The 13486-nt window shown below is 41.5% G+C and overlaps 1 protein-coding gene across 2 annotated transcripts in view; it reads right to left on the reverse strand.

Annotated features, from left to right (window-relative positions):
• CEP85L (centrosomal protein 85L) overlaps positions 1 to 13486 on the reverse strand; it is a 309647-nt gene that overhangs the window by 45608 nt on the left and 250553 nt on the right. For both annotated transcript variants that reach the window (XM_088480976.1, XM_088480975.1), the window contains exon 5: positions 1661 to 1778. In XM_088480976.1, the coding sequence (XP_088337102.1) occupies positions 1661 to 1778 (118 nt within the window). The remainder of the gene's footprint in view (positions 1 to 1660; positions 1779 to 13486) is intronic.

The following is a 13486-nucleotide window of genomic DNA, read 5'->3' on the forward strand; positions in this document are numbered from 1 at the left end:
AAGACAGCATGGACGTCAGTACTGACTGTCCATGCTGTACATCCAGATGTGCAGCCACAGCTGCAATGAAGAAAACTTCAGGGGCTCTTCTAAGCCCCCCTCTAGCAGGTGCATCCGACTCCGGCCGGGCACCACACGAAACTGAGATGCCTTGGCTCGGGGGCGGGGTATAGGAGGGGGACCCTAGTGCATCCTGGGAGGCTGAAAACTTAACTCTATGGTGCCCGATGCCTGACATCATCACCTATACCCCAAGGTATCCTGTGGATACCCTATGGACCCTGAAGTAGAAAAATAAACCCAGGATTCATAAGCATTCATTTTGAATACATGATATATTTCCATAGGGGAGATGTACCAAAGTTTGGAGAGAGATAAAGTGGATAGAGATAAATTACCAACCAATAACCTCCTAACGGTCACACTGTATTACAGGCTGTGGGCCTAATTCAGAGATGGACGCTAATGCGATTTTCACGCAGATCTAACGTTTATTTGGCATGGCAGCACAGTTAGTGCGCAGCGTTCGCATTGCGTTTATGGACGCATAAAGGATCCTATCGCAAAGTGACTGACAGGCTGTCAGAATTTGGTGGTGGTCAGAAAAACGAAGACGCGTCTGGCCGTTTAAATGCCATTACATGGGTATGCATAAATTAGCCCTTGCAATCTTGTACGGAGCATGAGAGCTCTCTGCATGTCAGGAGAGTTGCAGAGTCTGCGGCTGGTCAGGCCTACTGCAAGGGCAAGATGGCCGCTCAATGTGCATCAAAATTACCGATATTTACGCAGGTAAGCGACGTCATATGCATATGAGAAGGTAGTGGTGGGCGTCTTTATGCTCAGGTAAGCTTTGTAACTATTAGCATATTTTTGCATCTGCGCTGCGTATGAAATCACAGCTGCGATAGCATTAGTGTCCATCTCTGAATCAGGCCCAGGGTTTGAAAAGTGACAGTTAGGAGCAGCTTGGTTGGGACTTTCTCTCTCATCATTTTATCTTTCTCCAAGCTTTGAAAAATACACCCCTTTAGCTCTCTCCAAGGTTTGTTACCTACACCCGCATGTGTTAAATGTTATTTCTGCATTTGCATTAAACCCATGTCCAGACAGATGGTTCTTCTTAGCAATCAATGATTCTGAATGAGAAAGCAGTTTTTCCCTGTGTTTGCCTTATAGTAAGTAGAGCAGACTCACATGCCATAAGAGAATAAACACCATTCCATTATCCCAAAAGAGGGCAATAAACTGGAAGTGATATAGGAGGCTGTGTCAAACACAATAACCCCTGACATTGTTCTAAAGCTGCATTACCACATAGGAAGCCCAGGTGCCGCATATATGCAGCAGTTTTTCTCCCAAGGCTTTAGCTACGTGAGGGCCACCATAGGATGAAATATTTTCTTAGAGGACAGTGTATCTTTAGGCTAAGGGCAAAATATGTATTTCAGTATAGTGTTCCCTGTTGCACTAACAGATTACCAAGATATAATAATTTATTTTGCCTAAGGATTATTTTCACTTTATTGCACGGTTTCCTCTGAAAGAAAACTACCACAGAAGATTCTAATGATTGTTATTTAACAAGCTAGAAAACAAGATTCTTCATTTCTATATGAAGACAGACAGAGCCAAACAAAAAGCAGAATTTAATCCTTACCTTCATCCCATGGATGTAGTCATCATCTCCATTCATACCAGAACTGGTGTCCGGCTGGAAAGTGCTTAGCTCGCTGCCCCTGATGGCTTGGTGTAGGTGGCAGATTTGCTGTCTCTGCCTGAAAGCACAAAAACAGTTGATATATTACATTATATTATAGGACGCTCCTTAGACTTGTCTTATAGAAGATACAGCATGCCACAATGGCAATAGACAGAAACCTCAGATCTTTTGTCAATCTAACAAAACTGTTCTCAAGTACAGAAGTCACAAGTGTTTCCACCAACAAATTTAGCATAGCCACAGCAAAGCCTGGAAAACTCTATTCAGAGAGCCAGCACGGTCGTTGGCAGATAGGTGCAGGGTGCTAGACTGAACACTACACCATATCACAACCCGTACAGTTACTCTTTCCTGCCTGGGGTGTCGCTCTATGCTCTGGTGCTTCTAGCACACTCAGCTGATGCAACAAACTTTAGAAATAAAGACCAGAGTGTGCTAAAAGCACCAGAGCAGAGAGTGACACCCCAGGCAGGAAAGAGGAACTGCATGGGTTGTGACAGGTGAAGGTGCTAGAATGAACACTAATGGTGACTACCTTTCTCCTACTCCTCTCCAACACTCTCCCAGAGTTCACTTCTGCAAGGGAAGCGGACAGCATGAAAAAAAATTGTAGCAAGCACTGGTTGTGTGTGATTACAGTACACCAAATACCCATCATCAGTACCAGTATAGATGAATAATACTGGTCAGGGATCTGTTTATTGGTGAACTAAGCGCTGCATTGTATATACTGTCCAAATCTGTACATTGCATATAATCCTGTACAACGTTGTTAGCTGTACATAAAAGATTTGCAAAAAGAGAATAATGAAGATCCACTAAACAGAACTATAGAAAAACACATGCAGGATTTCAAACTAGCCAAATCCTACATACTGTACTTACAGGCAGTAGACGCTCCAGAGGTGGGGCTGCAGGACAGTCCAAAATTCAAATAGGGGAGCCACACCAACTGCCAGTGGGTCCCGGCCAGCGATGTTTGGCAGTGTGTGAAATGGCAGTTGGTGTGGCTCCCCTATTTGAATTTTGAACTGCGCTGCAGCCTCACCTCTGGAGCTGCCACTGGTTACAGATGAAGGGTAAAGAGAGGTAAAGCTCACTAAACGAACAAAGGTTATATGTAAAGGTTTATTTCTTGATTTTTACAAAGAAAAAGATAGAATAGATTAACAGTGAATGGTTAGGATGTAAATATCATCCCGTGGAGTGAGGTCACTAGTCTGCTATAAAGTTAGAAAAGATTTACCCAATATGACAGGATACAAAAACACTGAGTAATACTTTTTGGGCTTGAAAAAATAAATATTTTTTACAATTATTGTTACATATTGAGAATCAAAGAGGTACCTTGATTTGCCATAAAACATTCATAGTCACTGTGCTGACTATACTGTATCTCTGCAAATCTTCACATATTAGAAAAATGAACACACTGCCACCTAGTGTTATGTTGGTGGTAATAGTTCTTACACCAAGGAAACTGGCACAACTTTTATAAACCCATAAAAGGTCAGCTTTTACTGCCAATGACAATTACCTTGATCATTTGCAGAGCAATATTTTTCTCAGATTTATGGTAATCCAAATAGCTACAATGTTGCAACACGGTTAGTAGACCCCCTTACCGTTATCTGTAACTGAGCCCCCAACAAGATTTACACTAAACATTAATAAGGCAGCAATACAAGTAATTTAAAATTACACAATTGTATAGACAATACACAAGTTCTTTCTGCGGACGGCTCTTTGAAAAAGGATGGATAAAGCAGGAGCTTTTTTATATTACTATATACCCATATACCACAAAGTGCATGTATATTCAAATTATATGTGGTTACTCTTTTCTTGTGTAAAAAAAAAAATTAAGCAACCACAAATAAAGTAATCCTCAAACAATGTTTGTTGCCATTTCTCTAATCCCACTGAACAGAAGCACCCAATAAAGGAATGCTTTAGAACAACTGCATTGCTTGGCTAATGTGGGCACACACAAATATAGCTCAGCATTTAGTTTAATGCACAGCTGCTGTGAGCTGCTAATCCATATCTTAGGCATTGAGGATGACAGGTATGTCTGATAAAGAAAACATGACCACACAAAAAATAGTTCCCACATGACCAGTTTCTATTGTACCAATATTTTTAGAATTTCAAAATACTACAGGACCTTGCAAAAGTATTCACCCCCTTGCATTTTTCATGTTTTGATGCCTCACAACCTGGAATTAAAATGGATTGTTTGAAGGTGTGCATCATTTCATTCACAGAACTTGCCTACAACTGTGAAGTTGTGTTTTATTTTATATTGTGAATCCAACATCATTTAGGACAACATAACAGAAAACTTCAGCGTGCATAACTATTCACCCCTCTAAAGTCAGTACTTTGTCGAGCCACTTTTTGCAGCAATTACAGCTGCAAGTCGCTTTGGATAAGTCTCTATTAGCTTGCCACATCTTGCCCCTGGGATTTTTGCCCATTCCTCAAGGCAAAACTGCTCCAGCTCCTTCATGTTGGATGGTTTCCGCTTGTGAACAGCAATCTTCAAGTCTGACCACAGATTCTCAATTGGACTGAGATCTGGACTTTGACCTAGGCCATTCCAACACATTTAAAGGTTACCCCTTAAACCACTCGAGTGTTGCTTTAGCAGTATGCTTCGGGTCATTGTCCTGCTGGAAGGTGAACCTCCGTCCCAGTCTCAAATCACAGGCAGACAAACAGGTTTTGATCAAGAATATCCCTGTATTTAGCACCATCCATCTTTCCCTCGACTCAAAACAATTTCCCAGTCCCTGCTGCTTAAAAACATCCCCACAGCATGATGTTGCCACCACCATGTTTCACTGTGGGGATGGTGTTCTTCGGGGTATGGGATGTGTTGGGTTTGCGCCAGACATAGTGTTTTCCTTGGTGGCCGAAAAGTTACATTTTAGTCTCATCTGACCAGAGCACCTTCCTCCATACATTTGGGGAGTTGCCCACATGCCTTTTGGCAAACTCAAATCGCGCCTTCTTATTTTTATCACTAAGTAATGGCTTTTTCCTGGCCACTCTTCCATAAAGCCCAGCTCTATGGAGTGTACGACTTATTGTGGTCACATGCACAGAAACACCAGTCTCTGCTGTGGAACTCTGCAGCGCCTTCAGGGTTACCTTTGGTCTCTGTGCTGTCTCTCTGATTGATGCCCTTCTTGCCCGGACTGTGAGTTTTTGTGGACGCCCCTTTCTTGGCAGGTTTGTTGTGGTACCATGTTCTTTCCATTTGATGATGATGGATTTGATGGTGCTCCGGGGGATCATCAAAGATTTGGATATTTTTTTTTATAACCCAACCCAGAATTTTACTTCTCAACAACTTTGTCCCCGACTTATTTGGAGAGCTCCATGGTCTTCATGGTGTGATGCCTCTTGCATAGTGGTGTTGCACCTCTGGGGCCTTTCAGAAAAGGTGTGTTTATACTGACAGATCATGTGACACTTAAGCTGCATACACATGTAACGATTTTTTGAACGATTATCGATAACGATATTGTTTATCGTTCAAACGTTGAAAAAATCGTTCACTTTCTGAGTTAAAACGATGAACGATTATCGTTCATGCGCGTTCACGTTTGTAGCTCAGTCAGACTGACCAACTGAAAGATTTTCATTAAGGGAATATGCAAAAATCGTTTGTAGTTCAAAAAATCGTTCATTACACTTTAAAAAATCTGACAGAATCTGACAGAAAATCGTTCACAAAATCGTTGGTAACAAAATCGTTGTGTGTGTATGCAGCTTAAGATTTCACACAGGTGGATTTCATTTCACTAATTATGTGACTTCTGAAGGTAATTGGTTACACCAGAACTTTTGAGAGGCTTCATAGCAAAGGGGGTGATTACATATGCAGATGGCAATTTTCAGAATTTTATTTATAAAAATTCTTTTTTATATATTTTTTTCACATTTCACTTCACCAAATTAGACTATTTTGTGCAAATCCATCACATAAAATTCAGATTAAAAAAATAAATAAATACAGGTTGTAATGTAACAAAAAAAGGTAAAAAGTCAAGGGGATGAATACTTTTGCAAGGCACTGTATATTGTAATGACATGTATTCTGCTAGCATAAAAGTGATGCGTGATGTGTTCCCTTGTCATATTGATACACCGGTAAAGGAAAGATCATACTAGCCTACTTTTGAAAAAGCATTTCAGTGAGATTGTGAAAGTACCACCTATGAGCACGGTGTTAAAGTGGATGTGTACTGCTACATCTGAGAGGGGATGTAGTGAATTTACCTATGATCGGGATGCCGGTGGTCGAAAACCTGGCTCCGGAAACCCGACCGCGGCCAGAACATCTTCATCCGTTGTGATGCATACGCCGGAATTCTGACAGCCGGCATCCCGATCGTATGTATAGCAGGCCGGGTTAGCGGTTACCTGCAGCGGGGAGGAAGGTTAGGTTTAGGCTGCAGAAGGGGGGAGGTTAGGGTTATGCTGCGGACAGGGGGCTTAGGCACCACCAGGGTCGGGTAGGTTTAGGCACTAAGGGGGCAGAGGTTAGGTTTAGACACTAAGGGGGAGGGCTAGGTTTAGGAACTAATGGGGGATGGCTAGGTTTAGGCACGAATGGGGAGAGTTAGAATTAAGGTGTGCGGGGTAGGGAGGGTTGGGATGCAAGAAGGGAGGGTTAGGGGTGAAGGGGAGAGGGTTAGGATACTTACCTAGTCCCTGTCGGGATTCTGTGTTTGGACAGCCAGCATCCCGACTGCCGGTCTCCCATACCCACCCCATCTGAGAGGCGTGTCATAAAATTGACTTACATACAAATGTAAATGAGCCCCAAAGCAGTTTGTAAGAACTACGTGTTGTGCCCAAAGTAAATTCTAGCTATTATCTTGTATGTTAAGTAGAATCTGATTGGTTACTATCGGCAACATCTCCACTTCTAAAAACCCGCACTTTAGTAAATTTACCTCCTGATACTTTTCAGAGCTTGCTCATGTTTTGTTTTTTACAAGGTGTTCCATATAAGTGGTCAAGAGAAAACTTATATGAAAATGCATGTAGCCACATGGATCATTGTGCCTTATAACCAATGCAGGGAAATGGCATTGGTCCAACAAGTGAGATGGGCTATCATGGGAGTTAAGTTAACTTTTAAAATATTTTTGCTAGAGGCTGGGATATGTATGCCTAGATATTTTAGTAAACTATCTTTCCAGATATATGAGAATTTCCGTTAGAGTTTAATGAGATTGGGAGTAGGAATATTAATTGGGAAGGCTTCATATTTGGTGGTATTACGTTTGTAATAAGAGTTCTTGTTATACCGAACGAAGATATCGTGTAGAGTTTACAGAGATGTCGCCAGGTTAGTTACGCACAGCAAAATGTCATCTGCAAATAGACATAGTTTATGGAAAGTTTCCTGAACCATAAGATCTGGAAAGTTGCAGAAGTGTCTAAACTTTTGAGAATGAGGTTCTATTGCCATCAAAGATTGAAATGGAGAAGGGGCAACCCTGCCTTGTGTCATTGGTGATACCAAAGGCATTGGAGAGGAAGCAGATACTAAAGACTTTGGTTGATGATCTGCTGTACAGAGCTAAGTTGGATCTGTCCTCGGAAGCCATACTCTGTGAAGACATGACGCATATATCCTCAGTGCAGCCTGTCAAAAGCTTTTCTGCATCAAGGGAAAGTTGTAAAAAGTAAGTCTGAGAGTTCAATACCAGTTCAACAATGTCAAGGATGCTACACGTCCAGGGCTGGTCTGTCTAAGACAAACCCTACGTGGTCCGGATGTATTAGTTTGTGAAGGAAGGGATTCAGGAGATTTTCTATTAATTATGCATAGATTTTGACATTGGTGTTGAGCAGAGCAACGGGTCTGTCATTTTTGCAATCAGAAGCACTTGAAGGATTCCAGATATGTGAACATCCAGTGTTTGGGGCAACCATTTAGCCCTTTATCTAGATGACATACATATGAGAATGACACTGCTTAAATAACTCAAAGAGCCTTGAAAGGATTGTTCAGGACCTATGTTTCTGTGTGCATTGTGACAATTGACTGTTGCTAGGCACAGCACATGGAATTATGCATCCATGAATAAGCATGTGGTGGTAATAGGCTTATGGTGTTGAGAATGTTTTCTTAGCACATATTAAGCCTCCTAATACCAAATGAGCATTGTTTAAATGCTGCAGCCTAATGGCCCCTACACACTACACGATATTGCTACGATGTGCACGATTCTGACGCATCAGAATGGCAATATTGCACTACATCGTTTAGTGGGTGCTCCCGTGGGGTCATCAGCTGCACTGCCTGATCTTTTGTACATGCAGGAAGATCAGGCGATGCAGCAGACGTTCCCATGCAGAGCTATGCGGCGGGGGCCAGCCTACTGTGCGGTCTGGCACCAGATCGCCCAGTGTGTACGGACCGCCCAATATGTCGACCAGTCGGCGCAGGGATCGTGGGACGAAGTGCTAGGTACACAATTGTTAAGTGTGTACCCAGCTTTAGTCTTGTTGCTGACCATATACATCCCACTTATGGCCAAAGTCTTAGCACCTATGTTCTAATGGCTACTTCTAGCAGGGTAATGCTCATTGTCACAAAGCCCACATCATCTCAAACTTGTTCCATGAACATGACAATGAGTGTACTTTATTGGCCTCCACGCTCACCAGATCTCAATCCAAACTCAATCCAATAGAACACCTTTGGTACAGGATAAATTGGACAGCAACTGATTCCAAATGCAAATGTCACACCTAGAATCAACTCCAGACCTTTTACTTGCTTAATTGATAATGAAATAATGAGGGAATAGCCCACACCTGTCCAAGAAATAGCTTTTGAGTTGATAGTCCCATTACTTTTGGCCCCTTAAAAAGTGGGAGGCACATATAAAAACCGTTGTAATTCCTACACCGTTCACCTGATTTGGATGTAATTACCCTCAAAGTAAATCTGAAAGTCTGCAGTTAAAGCACATCTTGTTTGTTTCATTTCAAAGCCATTGTGGTGGTGAATAGAGGCCAAAATATGAAAATTCTGTCAATGTCCCAATATTTATGCACCTGACTGTACATCCTTTTTGTTTTAATATTTTATACTTGTCACATCAATTAAAAGTGTAATTTTTATATCTATTCTGCAAAATACTTTTCTCTAGTTATGTACAGTATTTTGCCTGAAGATGTTGCATAGTTTAACCAATTCTATCCCAACCATGCCAGAGCAGAATGAATGATTGTAGTCACCTCAGTTCTAGCCATAGACTATATTTATTTTATCAAATACAAATGTACAACCAGGAATGACAAAGCTGAAACAGAATTCAACTGTATGGCGAGACCTTTGCATACACATGGCCGGTATCACTGTGGTACAGCATTAAATCTGCTGGTACTATCTGCTTTTAACAGTGAAGTTCCAATTCTACAGTCAAACGTTTCTCAAACTCAGAAAGAGCCATGCTCGAGTTGCAATTTGTGATGCAGTCTTTCCCATAGTTTCCCACATGATTAGCATTTGACACATGTATATATCACTACATTTTATACTGGTATCAAGTGAATAAACAGCAGAGCTTGCTCCAAGTATACAGAGTTTGTGCTTTGCCAGTTAGAACATACAGTAGGTTGCACACATCGGAGAAGAGTACTAAGTAGCAGCTGTTTCCTGTACACATTGAGCTTTTACAAAAAAGCTTCCATTGTTACCGCGCCTTACAAAGCTGTAACAGTACAGCCTGGCCTGAGAGCCGGGATTCAGTGCCTGAATCTCTCATGAGACTGGTGTTATTTACAAGGGGTTTAGATCACATGTCCAGATATTTGGCATAATTCAGCCAGTATGCAATCATTCTCCAAATAAATACAGAGCAGTTTCACGACCCAAATACTTATGTGCTTATTAATACTTTAAATATGTGGTTACCAAAAACATTCCCGATTCAAAATAATTGCAATGCTCTTGGGATGATACAGCCAGGAAATGTACAGGTTTCTTTGGCCTGATAAAGGGTCGAAAAAAATTGAACATAAAACAAACAGAATAGTATACCAACAATATTCATTTGTTCCAGGGACCTGTTATTGCCAAGATGGAGGATGTTACTTGCAATACAGTGCCAGTGGGCACTGGAAGACTACAATCCCTGTCATCTTATGCTGATGTAACTTGGTTACTAACTACTTTATTTTTGCCATTTAATTGACACTTTAAATAAATATTCATATAAAGCCAAGATAATGAAACTTATGATGAGAATATCTAAATTGTAAAAAAAAAAAAAAATAATTTATTTCTCGCCATACTTTTATTTGTTTTATGCAGACAGAATAAACACCACAGTTGACATAATGACTTCTAATAATGAGCAGTAATATTATAATTTAACAATGCTGTATCACAGTGTTAGATAGACAGTAAAATATTGAACAATTGTACATAGGAGCCTACAGACATGTTATCGCCCACCATCTATCAGTGATAAGGGTGTACTTAAAATAGTGATCTCCCACCCATTGGCAAATGTGGGGGAAGAGGGGGGGGGGGCGGTTGCCTGGAAACCCCCCTCCTTAGCCCACAACATGAAGACCACACTATAAATAGCATGTAATAGTAATGTTAATGTTGCATGTTTTTAAAATCCCCTCAGTGTCACAGATGAATAATTAGCACCACCTGTGTGCCAGCCAGTAATGAATATACTTGTGCACCAACTAGGAGATCTGGAAAATATGCACTGTTAGGGATGCACTGATATAGACCATCTACTGTATAGGGTCAATTATTAATACTGTATAATAATATAATTTCCAGTAAATAAGGAGACCGATCTGTACATCTATGTCCAGGGCAGTGCACGATTCTTTTTCTGCACCCCCCCTTCCCTGATTCACAAACTTGCTCAATTGGTCTGAAATGGAGCCCACATCTGAAAATAAAAACAATCAGCTCAGACAGGATGGCCCTACTTCTGCATATAAGGGCATACTGTGATTGCTGGTCCTGTATATGTCAGGATTATTTCATACCTTCGTACAGTGTGACGTATATTATAGCTGGTTAAGTGCTGATTATGCCCTCTTCATGGACTGGCCACACTTGCTTTAAAATCAAGCATTTGGAAACCCCTCTATAGAAATCCTGCGTTTGCTACTGCTCCCACCCAATTGCTTAGCCAGTGACAGTGCATGATGCTGCCTATTAGTATGAATTGCTGGACAGCCTGAGTAGGAGCAGTAGGGAGGTTCTAGGGATGATTTTGCCGGATGAACATTTTGAGCTGTATACGGCACTCTGGGATGTGAATACTAGACAAACAGGTATGCTATGTATAGACAGTATATACTTTTCAGCCATATGCTTAACATTTACTTTTTAATACCATAATGGTATGTCCAGCACACTATGTGTATGTATATCCCATTTTCCATTCTATGCATGTTAAATAATTTCCACTTTACCATATAATGTACATCTACTGCCAGTACTGTAAGAATTTTGTAATATGCTTAAATTGGTACAAAGTAAGACAGCAGCTTTCAGCACATTGTAAAAAGGTTATTTTTTAGTTAAATAAATGTATTTAAAGTGTTACCAAAGAAATCCATTAGAATGTAAGCTCTCACGAGCATGGCCCTCTGTCCTCCTTGTGCTTCTCCTTACTTATACCTTCATCTACTCCTCACTTGGGCATCTATCACTTGGTTGCTTATTCCCTGTTACTTACTTGAGTGTTATGATCGCTAATGCAGCAATGTATATAAACCTGGTCTTTGTCCTGCATTGTATTGTACTGTAAAGTAGTGTACACACCTAAGAGATATATCTGCAGATCGAGTGATCAGCAGTTATATCTGCAGATGATAGAGGTTCATACAGTACACACTGACCAACCATCATCTGTCTGCGGGTCCTGCTGGCCAGGGGGCGTGTCACGCTCCTCCCCCCGCGGCCTCTGCAGCAAGTGTACTGGCGGTCAGCTGACTGCCCATACACACAGCACGATGCCCCAAATATATCTGCAGATACTGTATATTGGGCATTGGCTGTGTAGAACAGCTGACGCAAAATGTCTGTGAACGACGTCGCTCATAGACATGTCTGCCGGGATGCCGCTGTCAGGATTCCAACCACCGGGCAGGCGTCCGGCGGTAAATCATACAGATTCCCAGGTGCTATGGGGCAGCGACTAAGCTCTGCGCCCTGAGCGATGACAGAGGGGGAGGTAGAGTGGGAGAGGATAGGACAGCCAGCAACAAAGATAGAGCAACACAGGTGATTAACATCAATGAGGGCGGGTCACCTAGAACTACGAATGAGAAACCCCAGTCTAATTAAAGAGTGAAATTGACTGAGTGAGTTGGGTTATGTAGCATGCAAAAGGAAGGAGTGCCTTGTATCTTGGAGAGTCCTTAAAGTCTATCCAGCTGCTAAACAATTTAAAGTCTTCATATTTATCTGAAACAAAGGTGTACATCGTCCATTGCCATATAGACGTTAAGCCTCTTATACTATTAATAAATTGTGCGTGAGCGCCAATGCACAGGCATAATAGTGCATTATTCATGTGTTTGAAGAGTGACTTTTTATAAAAAGACCATGGTATATCAGAGTAGGAAAGAAGCTGGACCTGATGGGACAGAAGAACCTATGATCTCTTTCATCAAGTTTATAACCAAAGGCCAAAAAGGAAGCAATACCGTAAAAGGACAATTGCATCATATGTGAAAGCATGAACTGACGTCTCTGTAACATCTCCAGCAGAGAGGAGATATTGCCCTGGAATATTTGTGGATCATATCAGAGCATGTGTACCGGGTTAGGTACGGGATGCCGGCGCCTGGTATCGGCGGTCAGAATCCCGAAGCCGGCATCCCTACCAGGTTAGAATGCCAATGCCCCCAGGTAAGTAAGCCTAACCCTACCCCTCCCTCCCCGGTACCTAAACCTAACCTCCCCCCTTAGTGCCTAAGGCCAACCCTCGCTCCCCGCAGCCTAACCGTAACAAGTGTTGGGATTCTGACTGCCAGAATCCCAGCAGTCTGCATTCTGACCACATCCTCCTGTACCACCTGGTCAACACTTTATATTGTGCCTCGAGCATGTCAAGGCTAGAGGAGCAAATATCGGTAACCCGAAATATCACACACTAATCAATCCCTTCTGGATGTAAATTTCTTGTCCCAAACCTCAATATAGGAAGGGAAATTGGGATAAATATCACACTGCCAACCCAAGACTACGATATAACAAAGCTGTCAAAATCCCAAATACTGTTTAGAGAGGGAAAGCTTGGCCTCCATTTCTGGGAAAGATCTAAGTCTTTTTGGTAACCAGATGACCCAGTCTATTGATACCGGTCACCGCCCAAAAGCATCAGGATTATGAAAATGATACAAATAATTTTGTTTATATCAACCAGGAAACTGGAGTTAATCCCCACGGGTCATGTTTAGAAATATAAAATATATAGGATCTTTGCAAAAAACATTATTATTTCAAATATTTAGCCAGAAAAAATATATGAGCAGATCACAATGCCATCTAACCTACAGATCTTGCGGAACAGGGGGATATTAGTTAGGATACCTAGATATTTGATATGAGAGCCATTTGTATGGAAATAACTGCATCAAGTATCCGCAATCTAGGGAGAGAGTGGAATGTTAAGGGCTGACGATTCTACATAATTTATTTTAATATTGGAGAGGTAAACAATAAATTCATCCATAAAATGG

The sequence above is a fragment of the Taudactylus pleione genome, unplaced genomic scaffold, assembly GCF_031769625.1.
Source record: "Taudactylus pleione unplaced genomic scaffold, aTauple2 ptg000259l, whole genome shotgun sequence".
In the NCBI taxonomy this organism is placed as follows: Eukaryota; Metazoa; Chordata; class Amphibia; order Anura; family Myobatrachidae; genus Taudactylus; species Taudactylus pleione.